The 19,776-nt window shown below is 43.1% G+C and overlaps 1 protein-coding gene across 4 annotated transcripts; it reads left to right on the top strand.

The window, feature by feature from the left end:
- The first annotated feature begins 1,429 nt into the window (after window positions 1–1,429).
- On the top strand, window positions 1,430–18,827 carry NFYB (nuclear transcription factor Y subunit beta). 4 transcript variants are annotated; one of them, XM_040595513.1, is made up of 7 exons: window positions 1,430–1,563; window positions 10,965–11,058; window positions 11,527–11,657; window positions 13,485–13,682; window positions 15,779–15,860; window positions 18,092–18,171; window positions 18,383–18,827. In XM_040595513.1, exons 2-7 carry the CDS (start codon window positions 10,965–10,967, stop codon window positions 18,413–18,415), a joined length of 618 nt encoding a protein of 205 aa, XP_040451447.1. In that variant the 5' UTR covers window positions 1,430–1,563; the 3' UTR covers window positions 18,416–18,827. The 4 variants fall into 4 exon arrangements, with proteins under 4 accessions (XP_040451447.1, XP_040451446.1, XP_040451443.1 ...); XM_040595512.1 differs by having other exon boundaries at window positions 1,502–1,591; XM_040595509.1 differs by lacking the exon at window positions 1,430–1,563 and adding an exon at window positions 1,601–2,467.
- The last annotated feature ends 949 nt before the right edge of the window (window positions 18,828–19,776 follow it).

The following is a 19,776-nucleotide window of genomic DNA, read 5'->3' as shown; positions in this document are numbered from 1 at the left end:
GAAACATGAGTTTCCTATCAGTTTAGAGTAAATACTCAAGGACCTCAAGTAATGAAGAATGACTATAGGTTATTAAGAACTGCACCTACTCCCAAAAGCCTAGGAATGCACCTCCAAGATCAGCTATCCAGGGACACTTGGCAAAGTGAGTCTGAATAAACCAAGTGCTTCCCTGCATGGGAAGATTAGACCGAGCCTCATCATTCCTATACTGGGGCATCACTGGAGTCACCTGAATCAAGACCTCTGCCAACCTACTGGCTTTTCCATTTGCAGCACCGGCACAGGAGCCTCCTATTTGCCACCATTTCCTCCCATATCACAACTGCTTTTTATGGTTGGACTCAATGATCCTAAAAGTCTTTTCCAACCTAAATGATTCTATGAAAACAAAAATATTCTTGTTACCTCCATTGTGGAGATTGCACATACACATATGCTGATGGCAGATGCGTGGAATGTCTTTGGCTGCCTTCACCTAGAAAAAAAAATCTCTCTCAGATTTTAGTGAATGGCAGGACTGGTGGATTATGAAGTGTTTCATATAAATTCTTCATAAGAGACGTTTCTAAATCTTAGCGGAGCAGTCAGTCCAACTATCATCCTCACCCAGCGACCCGTATTTCTTCAGAAAAGTCTAAAAGTGAAAGGAAAATGTGCTCTTTAGGCCCTGTATCACCAGCAGGAAACAATCCTTTCAGGTTTGCTGTTCTATTTTATTTCTGTAGAGGGAAGGGGCAACACAGAACCACAGGTCCTCTCACACAAGGTGTTGTTTCAACAAATGGTTTGGGACCTAGGTCCCACGGGCCATCCTCCTTCTTCATTGACCTTCTCGATGACGAACATCAGCCTGTTGTTTCTCAGTCTAGGTGAGACCTAGGAATTCACCGGGGGTGGTGGGGGTGGTGTTTTCCTCTCAGCCGATGAACCTCTATGCAGGTGTAAGGCAAGTTTGGGTAGAGCTGAGGAACCTCTTGACACTATAAAAACGGTACCTGCCCCACTGACCGCAGACCCCTGCCGCCTGAGCGATCAGGGGACAGGACGGGGACAAGGGCAACAGGTCACTGCCCGGTAGGCCACTTTCTCCCCCGTTCCCCACCTCCCAGGGTTTCCTTCACCGCAGCCCCGAGGAAAAACTGCGTCTGTCAGCGACCCCACCGCACAAACACCACCAACCGCCCTGCACCCCACGGGAGAGAGATCGCTTTCGCGGGGGTCAGCCCTCCCTCAGGCCGGGAGCCAGCAGGTGCAGCCCGCAGGCGGCTTTACCTCAGCCCGGCCGCGGGGGCCCCTCGGCGCGGGGCGGGGGCGGGCCTGGCGCCCCCGGGCCGGGCGCCTCCGTCCGCATAAAAGAGGCGGGCAGGGCCGGGCGGGCCGGCGGCGGGAGGCAGCGCGCTGAGGGGAAGAGCCGGCGCGCGTGGCGGGGAGGCGGCGCGGAGGGAGGGCAGCCCGGCTGCGGGAAGCGGGGCTCCGCGCTGGGACTGGTTCCTTCGCAGCCATTTTCTGTCCAACCAAACAGCCGATTTGCGGAGGGAGCCAACCAGGGCCGCACTGGAGGTTTGTGCCTGGCTCCGGCCAATGATTGGTAACCGGTTCCACTGCAGGCTCGAATGAAATGTCCGTCTCCCTCCCCGGGCCCCGGCGCTGCCGCCGCGCCGCCGCCGCGGGGACCAGGAAGTGGGGGGCGGCAGCCCCCGGGCCCCGCCACCGGCCGCTCGCCTCTTTGTGCGACCGGAGGCGCGGGGGGCCGCACGGCCGGGGGAGCGGAGCGGGCGGGCGGGGGGGAGGCGGCGGCGCGGGCGGGGAGGCGGTGGCGGGGGTCTTGGCAGGGGTGGCGGGGCGTCCGCCCGCGCCGGTGTCGCCCTCTCCCCTCGGGGCCGGGCGCGAGGACGTGCTCCCCCTCCCCCCCCCTCCCCCCGCTCCGGCTCCATTTTGTGGCCTAGGCGGGGGAGGCCGGCGGGGTGTAGGAGGCGGAGACGGGAGCGCGGCTGCCCCGCGGCCGTGTCCGCCGCGGGCCGGGCTGCGGCGGCCGGGGCGCGGGCAGGGGGGGGCGCCCGGCCGCCCCTTGAGGTCGCGGCGCGGCACTGGCGGGGCGCGGGGCCTCCTGCGGGGCCGGCCCGGTGCCCGCCGCCACCCCTCGGCAGCGATTCCCCGCCCGGTCGCGCTCGGTCTGCCCCAGGGCCCCTCTTCCCGGCGGCGGCATGGCGGGCGAGGCGGGCGGGCGGCTTTGTGGCGGCCGCGCCTCGCCGTGCGGGGGCGGAGGGGGCTCCGTGCTCTTTTGTTTTTGACCGGCCAGCGCCGCGGCCCACCGAGCGCCCTCCCCTCGCCGCGGGAGCGGGGGGCACGGCGCGCTGCTGGCCGGCCTGCACCACGCCCACGGCCGGGAGCGGGGCAGCGGGGCGAGAGTGGCCCCGGCCCGCCGGCCGCCACCGCTGCTGCTGAGGCCGAAATTCCCTCCAAGGTCTGGCGGTGTTGTGCAGGGATAGGGAGTATAGGCGAGGCCCGGGGATGTGGTGAGAGTACCCGCGTGACCGGGCCGGGCAGCCCCGGCCGGGCACGGCGCTTCGGGGAGGGGGTGACTGCAGGGGGGGGCAGCGGGCGGAGTGCGGCCTCCCCCCGCAGGTTCAGCGCAGAAATCACAGCCGAGGTGTCTGACAATAAAGTTGCTGAACAACTGGGGACACGTCTTGAAAATAAGGGATGGTGATGGGTGAGGGATGTATCGCACAGATGCGAGCTAGGCGCAGGGAAGACTTTGAGACTGTTTGTGTGAGTAGGAAGGTGTGTGTGTCCCCGACCCCCTTGTCCCCGCGCAACAGCATCGCTGAAGGGCATGGCATCAGGAAGTGAGATCGATCGGCTGGCCCAGCCGGGCAGCATCCACGGCTTATCCTGTAACGCTTGGCAGGTAGGAGGGAGGTGGGACTCCACTGTTCTGCCATGTCTACGCAACTGTTGTTCGTTCAGCAAGTGTTCTTGGGCATACCTGTGTGTGCCAGGTGCCACTCCATCCACAGATTGGGTACCTGGTGATTCTCAAGGAGTATTGTGTAGGCTATTCACAGGCAGTCATATTGGAAAATAATAAAAAAAGTCTTCTAGTAATGTTCCCACAGCTATTGAGGTACACTGGTTAAAGAAATATTCCTAGGTGCTGCTGCAATACTGTGGCAATAGAAAATCAGTCACCTAGCTTTACCAGTTGCTTCAAGGCTTGAGTGAAAATACCTTGTTCTGCAAAGAACTGTCATTTAAAAGCTGCCTAGTGTGCTAGGATTGCTTTTGGGAGGGCAAAATAACAGATGACAATGACCTGAATATTTATAGGCAGTGAGGGATGTAGAAATCTGGATTTTGGCCTTTGAATGAGCTCTCTTATATGTAATAACCTTTGTGTATCTTGCTGATAGAGGTTACTGACAAATAATTGCACCTTTCTCAAAAGAAACTCCAATAAAACAGCAAAAAGCAAAATGGAAGTAGCCGCTTTGGACACTATTCGTAGTTTGGCTTTAATTGTCTTTCAGGAATGCAGAAATGGTGTTTATGCATATTCATTAGCATAGTGTTTCCAAATAATAAGCTTAGTGATTACTTTCTTTTTTTCTTCACTTATGTGGCCTGTGGCTAATGACAGTTCTAACATTAAGGGAGGATCTATTTGTAATTCTGAGACCTGAGATGGCTTAATCGGAATCATTATTTGAGGTCTGTGTCTTGTGCTCTGCATTGGGTGGGTGATTATATATGGTCTTGGCTGCCAGCATTACAGTTATGAAGTTACATTTGAAAGAAGTCAAGAATGCTAGATATTACTCTTTAGACTAATATGTGGCAGCTGCAGCAGTTCAGACTTTATTAATAGAGAACCTCTTACTTGTGGTAATTACATGAAGGGAGGCAGTTACAGAAATTGGGTGAAAAAGATTGTTCAAGATACTGTGAAGATAGCACACATGAAATACTATGAAACTTTTCAAGTTAATGATCTTGTTTTGTCAACATTTAAAAAATGCTTGCAAGGCTCTTCTTTAGTACTTTCAAATGCAGATCTCTAATGTCACTTCACCCTTACTTAAAGTTTTGCTTAGAAAGAAATTTGACTATTCAGTACTGAGTTTTGCAGTAATGCTTTAGAGAAGCATGGTATTTGGAAATTGGTATTTTAGTGGTGAGGTGCTTGTAAAATGCAAAACATGACTTTATATGCATATGAAACAACATGGGTAAGTAACATTGGCAGAATAAAAGGAAGTGTCAGCAAATCTGATAACTTTGACTGAAAATACTGGCCTGGTCTGAGCTAGTTTTGTAAAATTCTTACTTGCCTTACTGCTTGAGACTAGTAAGTTTCTCGGCACACTTGATGTGCTACTGCAATGAAGGGAAACTTAAAAACGTTATCAAACGTAAAAAAGGAGAAGGCAGGATTTATGGATTCCTACTTTCATAAACAGATGAGCTTAGTTTTTCATGAAAAACTGTGAGAAAAGCATCAAAACCTTAATATGGAAAGGTAATAACGGGGCTTTCAATCAGTGTTGCAGGAGGAAGGAGGTGCTGGTACAGTCTCTTCAGCACTGCTGTCCTCTTCCAGCTTCGCAAAAGCAACAAAACTGCCTCCATTCCTCCATTCATCTTAAGGTTTTTTCTCTCCAGCTTCTCTCTTTTACTGCCAAAAAAGAGAAGGCATGGAAACTCAGTTTCTCCTGCTTGCTTCATATCACTGATCCACTCCTACTTGATGTAAAAATACATGCATTGTTAGTCCACCCATACATATTGCAGCTAACCATGCTTGTGAACAGTTAGCCAGCCTGGTAAGGAGCCACCACATGCTTTAGCACAGCTGGATCCATGATACCAGGACTTATAAGATGAACAATGGTGGAAGGTGGAAATATTTGGATTTCACAAGGGAAAGGTTTCCTCCGCATGGTCCAGGGGAAGGAGCCTGGTGCAGCCTAGGAGCTCACAGGCTTCAGTGACACTGTTAGGTCCTCTCAGCATCAGTCTGTTTCTCCTAATGTAGTTCTGCTGTGGGGGAAAACTCTGAATGTGAGAGATTAGAGGAGCCTGAGATGGAGAGAGAGGGAGCGAGCAGCATCTGTTTGTGTTCTAGGCATGTGCTACGGGGTTTTAACTTCACATTTTTGTGGATCTGCTGGAACAATGTCCCGTGAATGTATTTACCAGTTAGTGTTTCTTGCTGCAGGAGACACTGCTTTGCTGCCGGGTGAGAATTCAATGAGAAATGAGGTTCTCCAGAAGTCACTGAAAAACAAAATTGTAGTTTCAATTAAAAATTCTGTATTTTTGTTTTGGAGCAGCAAGTGAAGGTGCAGAAGTCTCAGATCTTCATTGTCTCTGCTGTTACATTACTACTTTAGTTTTTACATCTCTTGTGACAAGGTGTGGTGTCAAAATTAATCTGCAAGGACTGATGTGGTTACTACCTACAGCTTTAGTTACCATTTCTGCCCTGCTGCTGTGGCAGGGACAGCTGTGTAGAAAGTGTATGAAGTGCCTCAGTTCATTGCATATTGTTTTTTGCTGTCCCTCCTGTAGGGCAATAATTTTTGGGAAACAGGGTGACATGAGTCATGTGAATTGGAAGAGATCTTTCTTTTCCCCTTAGGGATTATAGAATCCTTTAGGTTGGAAAAGACCTTTAAGTTTGAGTCCAACTGTTAACCTAGCACTGACAAGTCCACCACTGAACCATGTCCCTAAGCAGACCAGTTTGGCAAGTCATTGCCAGGTAACTTCCCCATTCTGAAGACAAAAATCTTCTTTCTTTGATTCTATTTTTGCCTTCTATACTGACCGAAGTTTTAAACCCTTCCTCTTAGTGCTAACAGGTCTGGGCTTGCATTCTTCAGCTGTCGTTTAGCTGAGGCACTGATACTGCTCTTCTAAGAGAGCTTTTATGATTAAACAGGATGCAAGATATACTTTGAGATACTGAGGTTTTATTAATTCAGTTTCGATGTATTCTAGAAACAGTTTGAGTTGTGGGCAGCTGATGGAGCATGTGTTTTTAAGCCTCTGGAAAATTTTTCTACCACATGTCAGTGTAAACCTGTATGTTCATTCACTTCCGTCTTATCACTGAATTTTCTTTGCCCTTGATACAAAATGTTTCTCTTCTGACATATTTCTCAGGTTAGTTTCCCTGGATCCATTAATTTGTATATTCCTAGTAATATTCTTTTTCATTAGAAATTTTAAAAACCCCAAAACCTCCAAAAAACACCCACCACCAGAAAACTTTCTGCTGCTGCTCTGTATTTGGTTGCTTTTTGCAGTGTATCACTGAGTATTTGGGTTGAGTGTTTTGTATTGTTCCGTTTCACTCCCTTGTTGATAAAAAATCAGATGGTGGCATGGTCACTTCAGAGACACACGTTTTCACGTCTGATATGCTTAGCTTACAAGTCTTGATTCAGTCAGTATAGGTACGCATAAAGGGGCTTCAGTGTTTTCCTAGCACTGAAGGCCAAGAGGAATGTACAACATGCAATAAGTGCTTCTTGCAGATGCATGCACTAGGTGCTACAAGACCAACGTGTTGCAAGCCCTTCTCCCTTGTGTGATTCAGTGGTTGCACAGGTGTAGGAGATGCTGTCCTGTATTAAAAGACATTGCCATGTCTGCATGCTGAAAACTGCCGTGCAAGTGGGATATATAACCTGTGAATAGGTACTTTTCTTTAAAGAAAGTTGTAACGGCTCCGGGGGCTAAAGCAAAATCTGTGGTTTTGCCTGTCTGAAACTTTTAGTGTTAGATCTCCCAGGATTTTGCCTGTTCATAAAGGTTAGCATCTACTTTCATCTAGAGAAGCAGCTATTTCTACTTCATGTGCCAGTGTAAGAGCTGTTGTCCCTTTGGTTTCCAGTGGCTGCAGTTACTGTAGGCAGGGTGTTGTTTCTATGGCACATTGGACTGCTGCCTTTTCAGTCACATCAGGGACACAGTTTAGTTTTGTGGGTTTGGTAGGTTTTCTGGTGTTGTTTGGTTGGGGGTGGGGGCTTTAAGGAGGGATTAATTAGCAACAGCATATTGAGAGCAGTGTTTTCTCATTTTCTGAGCAATGTGTTCTTTATGTATTACAGGCCTTGTGCCGAGCTGACAAACAGATATGTAGTGATTGATTTGAATTTGGAACATCTGAAATTAAAATTGTAATGTGGTTGATTATGAGATGACTAAGATAACAGTGAGCACGTTTTTCAGCAGGGTTGTGTTAGTGTCATGCGTTGGGTTCAAAAAAAATACTAGATGGTATATTAATTACTGTTTCTGTATTCAGGTGCCTAGATGTAGTTTGAATTAAATAGCAGTGTGACTGAAGTCCTTCCACCACACTTAATTGGACTGAAGCAGTGTGTAGAGATACCACTCCTTTTCTCACCATGAGGCCAGCCAAGCTGTGGGAGAGGCTCGCTGGGCAGGCTCTGTCCATGGAGGTCTTCAGGATGTGGTGGGATAAAGCCGTGAGAGCCCTGCTCCATGCTTGGAGTCGACCTGTCTTTGAGCAGGGGTTGGGCTACAGACCTTCTGAGGCCACTTGCAACCTGAATTATCCTGTGATCCTGGATTAGGACCTGGTTATGCTAAGCGTTACGCAGAAGGGTGTTATTCTGTCTGTAATCCCCTGTCCCAAGGTTGGCCTGGCAGCTACAAGTCTTCCTTAAAGTAATACCCACAGAAGTAATTTTAGTTGATGTTAAGCTGTCAGTGCCCGTTTTCTTTATGAGACAGAACTGTCTTTTTCTTTTGCAAGCCTTTTCCTGTCAATTTTGCTAATTGCTATTTTAGATTCATAATGTTGATAAGCTTCTGCTCATTCTCACTAATTGTGAGATATACTGTAAGTAGATAATGGAAATGTGCACACAGAAAAAAATAAAAATACAGTACCTTGAGGACGCATTAGTCTAATATGGCCAAAACTGCATACAGACGCAGCGGAGGTTTAAAAGAGATTGAGGCAGGAATTGTCTTTTGAAGGTGAGCTAGGTGAATAAAAAGGAGGTATTTTTTTAAAGAATATTGTTGGGTCTTGGCAATAAACATTCAGATAGGGTAGCCTGCAGGATGGGTAAACAGCAACCAGTGAATTATCACGTCACTGTAGAAATGTGAGGAATATTGCAATCCTGGAGGAAGGAAGCATTTTAGAAGATCAGTTTCACAGAAGACTGAAAAAGGAGAGGGGAAGAAGCATCAAGGCATTTAAAATAGTACTGGGGCTGAGTAAACTTAATGCTTAAAGTGCGCGGAGACCCTAATTCTGACAGGGATTGGAGAGCTGAAACTTGAGAACAACACTGCCAGAAAACTAACTTAATTTTGGAGGTAGCTTCTGTGATTTACCAGACTGCAGAATGTTAATTGCTTCAAATTGCAGAAGGGAAAGAGACACAGCTCTTAATGATGGGTGATGTCACTTTTAGTCATCTTGACGTGCAGGATTGCGATATCCTTGCATTGCCATTACAGTAAGCTGAGTAAGCAAACTGCAGACCCTTTGGAAAATTGAAAAGCATAATCAAATCTGCCAACAAAGAGGATGCCTTATGCATACAAAGCAAATTTATGTGAAAGTTGGCACATGGAAGACTAATGCCTAAAACGCTACCCTTCATTTGAACAGAGCTTCTGTGTAAGAAGTGAAACTGTTCTGCAGAAGCCCATCAAAAGGGATCAGAAGTGTTTAAAGAAAACCCCGGAGGGTGTATGTGTGTAATACTCTGTATGATGAAGAGGTGGAAGAGTTGTTTTGGACTTTTTTTTTTTCCTCTTACACAGCTCCTAAGGCTACATCCAGCTGTTGTAGTATTGCCTGGCATGCGAGCAGTGCTCATGTTATTTGTGCATCTGTGGCCAAGTGTAGCACCGGATGTTGCCCAGAGGCTGGAAAGTAAAACCCAGCCCTGTGGCCACAGGCAAAGTGCAGGTTAGAGAGAGGTTAAACGGCTCATATTTCTGGGCATGTATAAAAATAGTACAAGATTGCTTCTCCCGCCCTCTCCCTTTTCAGGCTAATGGTTCTGGGAAGAAGTGAGGAGCGTGGTCTCACCAACAATGACCACATGACCCTTTTGGGGTAGAGGTGGTTTTCCAAAGACACCAGGGTACCTGCACAGCTGGTGCGGGTCAGTGAGTGAATGAGCTGGGTTCTGCCTCACACAGGATTCTGTGTGTAGCTTGTCAGTAAGGTCAGCTGCTCTCATCAGAAACAACTTGGGCAGGATGGGCAGTGCTAGTCCAGCGAAGAAACTGTGTAGTGTAGAATGAGAATGGAAGACCTGGTTTTCTAGTGAACAGGTAGATAAGCAAATGCTAACAGTGGTGTTTGATGTTAAACATAGCCAAGAAAATTCAGGGCAAAGGTGAACCTGGTGCTGCGCATCTAATGCGGTGGGAACCCCTTCTTCCTCCCTAATTTTCATGGTTTCCTCTCTCTAAAAGGAGCATTATTAAAGCACATAACTGCAAAAATAACACCTTAAATGAGAAAAAGCGCGGCAACTAAATGTTTTGCAAGAGTTTATTTTTAACATACTAATTTTCAAGGCACCTGCAACTAGAAAAAAGTCAAGATTGTCCAAAAGTTTTAAAAAGCTAGAGACTTGAATTCAGACTTAAGTTTGGCACTGCTAAAGTGCCCCCCTTGAAAGCGTAACTGTTGTTTGCCGTGATTTTTTTAATAGGTCTAAGCTTTCTGCTGAGCACCTGCTGATAGTGTTTAAGGCAATCAGTTATTCCTGAAAAAGTAAAAATGCAATATGGCAACAGGTTACGTGGCCTGAAGCATTTGCTGTTGCAAGAATGGACGTGAATCTGCGTGTTGTGTATGATGGCAAAGCATGGATGCAGAGGGCAGTGATGGATTGCTGTTGTGGCAAGTCCTCACATAAAAGGTGCAGACTTCTAAGGGGCATAGGAGGCATCTTCACCTCTTCCACCTCCACAGAAGGAAGTGTAACACGTGCAGTGTCTCAGAGCAGAGGCAGCAGGCTGCTGAGCAGCCTCTGTTTGGAGCAGCACTGTGAGACCTATTTACTTGTTCATGAAGTGGATGTCCTAGCAGATGTTGAGACTTACCAGAAAAATGGCTGCTGATGATCACAGTAGCTTTGCCCTGTTTGAAGCGGGGAAGGCAGGCTTGTCCCAAACTCCTCCAGCTGAAACGTGGTCAGTGCCTCCTGGGACAAAGGTCCCTGGCCAGGGAGGGAAGTGCTGGCTCTCTTGGCTTCCCTCTTTCCCCTGGCAGTCAAATTACCTATTAAACTGTGACTGTCTAAAGCCTCAGGGAGAAGGTTTCTTGTGGGCCACTACGTCAGAACATTGTGAAAGGAGCACTGAAGGATGCCCGGAGGACTGAGGCAGTGCAGGACCAGGGAAAGCAAAAGAAAACATGACACAGAAGGCACCTAGGAATGACTGGTGCCTCGGGGAGAATGAGGATGCATAGCTGGTCCTGAGGTCTGGCTAGGAGGAGTTTGTCAGTGGGCTTGACAAAAGCTGTTTGGGTGGAGGGCGATGAGTGAAGGATGCACCTGGTGTCATAATTGTAGGAAAAACATGCAGTGAGCTGGTGTAGGTTTTGGGGGTTGTTCAGAGAAACAGATGCCTTGGCCTGTTCTGGTCAGACTCTCACGGGAATAATGCAAGATTGCTATCAATGTGCTGCATGAACCAGATTTTTCTGTGCACAGCCTGTGCCTCCAGCTGAGTTTTTGGGGAAGCTTCACAAAACAGTTTCACTGTTTCCACTGTTAATAAGGCTCAGTAATGACAGAGAGACACTGTTCTCAAATGACAAAATATTTATGCTTTGTATAAATTGGTCTCATAGTTTTAAGTTGATAAAAGTGCTGCTTTTCAGCCATTGCTGCACTTAATGGTGTAACAAACATACCTGAAAGGTTTCCTTCTTCTGGTTGTAGATGGATGGTGATAGCTCCACAACAGATGCTTCTCAGTTAGGAATAGCTGGAGATTACATTGGTGGCAGTCACTATGTGATACAGCCTCATGATGGTAAGAAATGTTACAGTAAATACTATTTATTTCCTTCCTCTTTTATAGTTCTCTGCTATCTTCTTTCAAGCCAAGAATTTGCAGTTGTTTGTATTTGTAATGCTTCACTGTATAAAGCATTTTTTCTGAGTTCTGAAGGTGGGGGTTAGATTTTTTTCAATGTTGACACAGTCCTTTGAGGTGGTGACGAAAAAATTGGTGTTTTAGGAAACAGTTTCTATTTTGATATGACAAGAGTGCTTGGTGTTCAACAGCCATGTACATTTCTGCACATAATGTGATAAAGATGATATCGAACAACCATAAAGGTACCCTGGTGTTGCATCTATTTTTTTTTATTATTTCCACAATGTTAATACACTGTGCTTTCAAAGGTCTTTGTCCTTCAGTGTAAGATTTTAAACTGACTTAATTATTGCCTGCTGTCTATCAAACACAAATTCTGTTAACTTTTCTTTATTTCATTAGACACAGAGGACAGCATGAATGACCACGAAGATACAAATGGCTCAAAAGAGAGTTTTAGAGAACAAGATATATATCTTCCAATTGCGAATGTTGCAAGGATAATGAAAAATGCCATACCCCAAACAGGAAAGGTAATACCCTTGTCTGGTAAAGAAAGTGTGTTAATGAGTTTTATTCCTTCCTCTGAGTGAACTTGAGCTGGTAGAACAACATATTTTTCCAAATGATCCTGGCTTATTGGAGAAAAGTTTTATAAAAGAAAAAAACAAACCAACCAAAAATCTGAGCAGGAGGTGATTGAGACCCAAGTCCATTTTTCTTAAATTTTTAAAAGTGTTTAGTTACTGCTGTAATTAAAGGGTTTCCAGAACAGCATGCTTCATAGAGCTTTCCTTTTCTAAGCTATGTTCTCTGAAATTGTCATAATGGGTCAGATTTGGTGACAATCCCCTATCAGTAAGAATATTTTCTGTGCCATTCTCTCTTAAGAAACTTAATTTGCTTTTATTAAGGTGCATAAAATTTGGAATAAGTGAACCATTTTGGATTAAATAAAACTACAGTTCTCTTCCCAAAGAAAAAAATGGTTAGTCTTCCATTGTCCAAATCTTTATGTATCCGAATACCAAAATGACCTAAGAAGTCTGCCTTACACCATGTGGAAGATAAGGCCAGATATTTAAAGATGTATTTTATTTCTTATGTCTAAGAATAGACTCTTTAATCCATTCTGCTGAGTTGGTGATTGTATAATTGACCATTCTACCTGTTTATCTTAAACCTGTTGCTGTTTCTCTACTGTATTCCAGTACAATTCCTGCCCCAGTAACATTTCCTCCAGCTAAAGTTGATTGCTTATTTTTTCCCTTTTTTTTTTGAGATCACTCTAAATAGAAGCAAGATGTAATTTACTTGCGTCTGCTTGTACTTTCATAGTGTTCAGGGCTTTCTGGAGATCTGGGTGTTACATTTATATCTTTGCTGTGAAAATCTCTTCACTAGTCCATATTGTCATAATTTTTTAGTGATCAAAATGAGATTTTTCTCAAATCTAGCATATGGGATATTGAGCTGTCTTGAAAAATCAGGGAGGTTTTTGTGAGAAACTGCAGGGGAAGCTGCTGGCTGATGAGTACTTCTGAAAATCTCACCCTATGTGTCTGAAAATATCAGAGGAACTAGTGAAGATTCTACATACGGTTACTGCTTCGTTATTGTTTTTTAAATACAAATAGGTTCTTCTCACGTGAAGAATAAGAATCTTAATTATAATAATCTTTCAGTTGGCTCCTGTCAGCTTCCCAAATAATCATGAGTAATGCTTGCTGTTATTTTAAGTTAGGTAAATTAGGTTTGTCTAGCTGAAAACCATAATCAAATTTACTTATTTTTGCCAGGGGCATATGTTTCTTCATTTGAAATCTCATTTGAAAAATTTATACCAGAATATTAAAGCATTAGAGAGGTTTGCTGCTAGGCATATATTCTAGTCCCTGAATCTGGCCAGAATAGAAATACTTGTCATTGCCAAATTTGTGGTAACGTACTGCAGTGGGGTTGGACCTGCTGGGTCTATTAAAAAGGAGGACTGAAGTGGACCATGGCGTTGTAATAAACAGGTTTAAGGAGAAGGCATATGTAAACAAAGTAAAGCAATTCTGAGAGGCATCTATATGTAAAAGCTCGTACAGAACATAGTTATGGCTTCAGGAGATCCTGGCAGTTGGCTGTACTGCTTGAAATAGTAAAACTAAATTAAAATCATGTTGCAGCGGTGTTCAGAGCTGTCACATTTTGAGTGGTTCCCTCACATACAGGTGTTGTCTAAATGGGTGTATTGTCATCAGGTTTTGGGAAGCTTCCTTTATGTAGCATACTCTTTGGGATTGTGTTGGTGGTGGTGTTTTTAATCTTCTTGCATCTTGATTAATCATTTTATGGTACTTTTTCCTTACTAGATTGCTAAGGATGCAAAAGAATGCGTGCAGGAGTGTGTAAGTGAATTCATCAGCTTTATAACGTCAGAAGCCAGTGAGAGGTGTCACCAAGAGAAAAGAAAGACCATCAATGGAGAGGATATTCTCTTTGCCATGTCTACCTTGGGGTTTGATAGCTATGTTGAACCTTTGAAGTTATACCTCCAAAAATTCAGAGAGGTTGGTATATACTTCAGTATTTCCTCACTTAACCTGGTTGTGTTTGTCTTTAGCTCCCTGTCACTGTAATGGTATAATGGATAACTTGCACAGTATCTCGCAGCTATTGTCAGGGACTAATGCAATGTTTAAAAGCATTCCAGAGGATATCAAGAGAAAAAGGAGTAAGCAAGCATTTTGATTAGACTTGCTGATTCAAAGCAGTTAAAGCTTTCAACTGAATAAATTCTCTAATATATTGCTGGTAGTAAATCACTCTCTTCTTTAAAGGTGCCTGTTAAGAATACTTAATTCGATCTTTGGATTCAATCAATAAAACTGTACTAGACCGCATCGCGTGAGGAACTAGCCTAATGCCTATTGTTTGTCTGGGCTTTAGATCTGCAAAAGAAAAAGTTGTTTTTCTCAGGCTTCCACGTAAATCATTACTCCAACATACCTACTTCAGTGTAGGGTTTTTTAATAATCTAGTGGGTTTTGAGTTTTTAGCCTGTCCCTCAGTTTAATTTAGATACACAGTACATGCTATGTATGTGGTCCAAGCAGTTTAATTTATCTCTTTTCTAGCAGAAAGTGACTTTTGTTTTTTCCTTTCAGCAAGTCAAACTTTTTGACAGAGTTGCTTCTGCTTGTGTGTGCTGACGTTTTTGTGTGTGTGTGTTGGTTTTTTGTGTTTTTTTTTTTTTTGTTCTGGTCTGCCCTCCCCAAACCCCTGTCTCTTCTGTTTGGAGACTGAAGAGTTATGCTTGCTTGCTTCTTTACTTTGGTGTTCTTTTACCTCAGAATACCGGATTTAACCAAACTAATCAAAGCTATTTTTATCCAGTGACCTCTCTTCCTCATAGTCCTGAATGAAGAAGTTGTTCAGGATTAAAACAATCCTGGAAAAAAAACCCTCAGTTTTTATTTTTATTTTTTAATGTGGATCCCTCTGTTGGTATGGCCCTGTGGTTTTACTGGCATGAGTGAAGTAGGCATGTCTAAATTGGCAGTGCTGTAGATAGAGATGCTCTTCAGACTTTTTTTCTGTAAACCGATGTTTTTAATTAATAGGGTCAGACTTGCTAGTGATATTTAATTTGCTGATAGCACTTGAAGCTTCCATTTCCCAGAAGGTCATTTCCATGATAACTGAGTAACAGGTGTAGTCCAAAAGCTGAAGTATCGCTGTGTGCTTTATCTTCCCAGTTCTGTGTAGCAGTTGCACATGCCATCAAAGTGCTGTATGTGCTTTAATTAAAAATGCAAGTAGTGCCTAACTAGTTTCAGTACTTCTGGAGGAGTCTGAAGTGGGTGTACACTACTTTAATTCTGAAGTGACCATTTTTGCAGATATGTATGCTATGGGCATTGTAGCAGAGTAGTGGGATTGGGGTTTAATTGTTTTTTTTAATTGGGTGTTTTGCTCATCAGTTTTAAACCTCCACGACAGCTAGTTCTGTCTTCAGGGTACTGCATATAGAGAAATACTTCTGATTTGTTCCTTAGTATTTAGTCTACATCAAACAGTTGCAGAGAATACTTTTTATAGCCATATTATTTTCTTAGATGTTCTTATGTAATAGCACAAAGCACCAAACATCATACTTTTAAAACTGCATGCAGATGACTGGGAGCCTTGGCTTTCTGTGCTGATACGCCTTCTGGCTGTAGTTTTTGATGTGGGAAAAGAAATCTAGTATCTTGGTTTTAAATGTCAACTCCTAGTTGTATGGTGTGTGGTTGTAAGCAAATGTTGCACATTCTTGGTAGTTCTGAGATTCTGTGATTTCTTGGAATTTTCTTAAGTGCTTCTTCTGGATTGCTGCGGATCATCAACTTTTCTGCAGGAGGCAAAACTACACAATGCTAGTTTGCAGAGCTTTAGTTTCTGAGGAGTATGGCTAAGATGAAAAATGCCGTTCATATGTTCTTGTACTATGTATGTTCTTAAATCCCATAGTTTTACAGGTCTTGGATTTCAAACTCCAGCTGCTGCACAGTGACTCTTCAGCAAGTTCCAAACCTTGGCTAGAGCTCCTGGGCTCTGGAAACAATCTCAAGCCAACTGTACTCTTAACACAGCTTTTCTCTCCCCTCCACTTTTCTCTCTCCAGGCAATGAAAGGAGAAAAGGGAATTGGGGGAACGGTTACAACTGGAGACGGTCTAAGTGAGGAGCTCACAGAAGAAGCATTTAGTAAGTAATACTTTCTAATTTATTATGTTACTATGTCTTTTCTAAGAGCAGCTCTTTCTTTAGACATCAGATTTCTTACTTGAGGAATACATCCTGCACTGGCCACATGTTACACCTGTGATCCATTAAGATTTTCATTTGAGATACCTGGAGGATAATCAGTGCTCCCTCCCAATCAGTAGCGTTTATAGTCAGAATGAAGTAATATAGTGATAATGATGACTAGTAATGGCTAATGTCAGCTGTTAAATGCATACATTGGTTGCCAGTATTTTTCTGTACACTTCAACACAGATTGTAATGAAAGGTGCAAACTTTTTTTTTCTCTCCCCCTGCCCCCCTGTAGCTGCATATTTAGGCCACATTCATTCTACCTGCAAGACTGTTGAGGAAAAAGTAAAATAAACTCCACTTGATGACTTGAGGAGCTCGTCTTTGAGAAATGAGCCAGAGAAGAACATCATCTTTGTATAATTCTGAAACACTTAGTATTTCTTATATTCAAAAGAATACACAGATTGGCAACTAAAAGTTGTAGAGCAAGGAGCATCGTATGCATTCACTGTAGTTTTTCTTCCTTATACTGTGAATTAAAGCCTGACAGTTGTTGGGTCTTTGTGTTGGTTTTGTTGATGCTGGATTCCTGCATGTAGTCTTCACCTTGGCTTTTAAATGTTACGGGCTGATAATCTTGAAGCTGATACCAGAAGAATTAGGAGGCACAGCTCTAGTTGTATCTATTGACAAGATTTAGTTTTTCAAGCATCTGATAAATCTTCTGTTTAAAATCACTGGTAGACTACTGAACTAGAAAAAATTCAAAGCCTCAGGACCGGAATGACCTATTCCAGGTCTGAAACACAGTTTGCTTCCAATGTGATGACTTTGACTTTATAAAACAGTACAGACTCTTTGTGTGTCTTCTAGCCTGGAGGATAAGCTCATAAAACTGGCTGGAAATTAAGAATCTAAACCTAAATATTGCAGAGGACTTACAGAAAGCTGTATTTTTTTATATGACTATTTCAGTTTTATAATTGAAGACTAGGCAATGCAAACAGTAAACTCGTACCCGTATTCATATGTAGTAGCTGTGTTGGTTCAGAAGTAGTAAGACTCCAGCACAATTATAGGCCCAACTTACTCATCTTGGGTATGTTGCTAAATGGTTTCTAGATTGCAGCTGTTGGGAGTCTGATTTGTCAAGTTTCCAAGCTAGACAATATGTGGTAACTGTTCCAAAAGCTTTATTTTGTATGTATGCTGACTTGTATGTCAAACATGTAAGCTGCAGCTCAGAAGTTGAGGGAGAACATTTCTGAAACTTCTGACAGTATCTGCATCCAGTATCTTGTTTCATGTGAATTCCCCTCTTTGCCCACAAAAAGGTTCTAGCAGAGAACGTTATGCTGCAGTGACTTGCAATTTCAGAGTTTTGCTGCTTTGCTTCTAAGTAGCAGTTGTACCTACTGTAAATGTCACAGAGCTCAATGTACGTGTTGTTGTGAAGATTTGTCTTAGAGCATCGCTCCTTTTATTTTCTTTCTATATCTCAGAAGTACTTTTTACTCTGTTCATTGGCCTTCTCTCTCTATGAAATTCAGAGCTCTTTTGCATACCCCAAAGGGCACACTGAAGGCACCCAGTGTAATGTCAGGCTCCGGCAATGTGCTTTTTTTTTTTGGTCATTGCTTGTCTCTTCATCTCTGTTGCCTTCCACAGGGCTTCCACATTAAGTCCCTGCTGGATCCTGTTTTACAGAGAAGCGCAACAATTTTGTGGTGTTCCTCGTGTGTGTATGCTCAAGAGCTAACCTTATGTCTAGACAAACAAACAATTCTTGGTTTGTTTGGATATTGAATGCTGGAGATTGCTTTTTTCAGTGGTCAGGATGGCAAACTCCACTCCGTTTGCCAGTGTACAGCACTGCATGTTCTGCTTCAGATACGTACAGGGGAAGGACAAGGTGCATTCTTAGTTTATCTGATGTAAAATTAATGTGACTATTGCTTCCTAAGTGTTTCTTCCTAATGGGAATAAACTTGTTTACTTTTACCACTCGGTAAAAAGTGTGTCTACACACAGTGTAGGATGGTAGCTGTTAGGAGAGGAATGGCTCCGTAGTCCTGGAGCAGACCACAATTAAATGTTACTTAATGGTGACAGACACATCCAACAAGGCTCTGTATCCTGCAGTTCCTGTCTAACTTTCTTAAAATGCTCTTTTGCAGCTAACCAGTTGCCAGCAGGTTTAATAACTACAGATGGCCAACAGCAGAATGTTATGGTCTACACAACATCGTATCAACAGGTACTGTGTTGCATCCCCTGCTCTCCCTTCTGCTGCTAAAATTCAAATGCTAATTCAGCTGCCCTGTTCTGAAATAGGAGAATTAATTTTACTTAGTTCTTTGTGGTGGCTGTCATGACTTTCCAACACTGTAACAATTCAAGTTAGCTAGCTAGTTGTGCGGTTTCAGAAAAGGTGCATTTGAATGTAAGCTTGCATTTTCTTTCTCTAGATCTCTGGTGTTCAACAAATTCAGTTCTCATGATTTGAAGAAAACTTTGTATCTGGGATCATGAAACAGAAAAGCTGTGCAACTCTGACGAAGAGGCAGTTTTAATGACTGGTGAAGAGATTTCTCTCTTTGTATATTAAATAGCTGTAATGTAGCTACCAGAAGCTTGACTAATTGAGGTGTGAGTTCTGACTCAAATCTTTTTCATGATGATTTTAAAAAAAAGAAAAATTGGATTTTAAAGGTATTAAAGTATTTTTGTTTTGTACAAGAGTTTGTTGCTCTGTATAACTCCTGTATGCATTGTATATTGCAATTTATTACTGTCAGAGATTTGTAGACAGTTTCTTATTTTCATATTGAATCATGTTACTTTTGTAATTCAGGTAAACAGCTGGGTTAATTCATGTTTACCCTTTGAATAAAATTGTAAGGGTAAAGTTCATTTTTGAATGCAAGTTGCCTTTATTATAAAGATTGAGTTGGTCTTGGTTATGTAACTTGTCTTGCATGACAACCTCAACTAACTTTACATGTCAACATATTTATTGAAATTTTGAAAGGGACTTTTTCCTCATGAAACTAGCAGCTCAAAAGAATCGCTACAACTGTTTTTTTTAATGTAACCTCAGAATTAAAAGTTAAATGAAAAACAACCAATGCTCTACTACATTTAGAGACATAGAGCTTATCAGCAGTGTTGATGAAAGCACTGACTGTGTGATGCAGGTCGGGGTTTTTTTTGTTCCAGTTGCATTAACTCTCTTTAGACTTTCTTTGATATATTTAAGGTAGTCTTTGTACTACTGAAATAACTCTTCTTTTTTATGTATGTTTTTTAGAATCCAGAACTTAGAAATTTGGGGTGGGTGGGTGGGATTTTATAGTCCTTGTGGTAAAAGATCTCATTTTAACTTTTTACTGAAATGTTTTAAGGTTTCTTGTGAGACTGTGGGAACTCAAATGTGTTAGCAACTTTGTGTACAGGCTGCGCGTGTGTGTGTGTGACTGAAACTCGAACAAGTGATACAAATCTAAAATGGAAGACAGACTTCTAGTTTGCAGTCTCTTTCCTGGTTTTGCAATAAATTCTACCTAGGTAGTGTAGTTCTGTATATTTAGTGAGCTGTTCTTAGTAACGTTGCTGTTTCTTTAATAATTGGGTGGGTAATTTTGTTAGATGCAATGTCTTAGCCTGTTAGGATAGGGGTGGTGGTTTTAGTAATATATCTTATTCAGACTGAATTTTGGGACCTTTGATATTTTTACTGTTTTCAGTGGTCTGAAATGTAAAATAATAATTCTCTTTCCACATACCTGTCATTAACTTAAGCAAACCACATCTTGAATCTGGTGCCATATAACTTCTTGCTGGTTTTGTCTTTTTTTTTTTT

Source organism: Falco naumanni, chromosome 5, assembly GCF_017639655.2.
Source record: "Falco naumanni isolate bFalNau1 chromosome 5, bFalNau1.pat, whole genome shotgun sequence".
In the NCBI taxonomy this organism is placed as follows: Eukaryota; Metazoa; Chordata; class Aves; order Falconiformes; family Falconidae; genus Falco; species Falco naumanni.
Note: the sequence above shows the minus strand (reverse complement) of the source record. Positions and strands in the feature narration are given on the sequence as shown.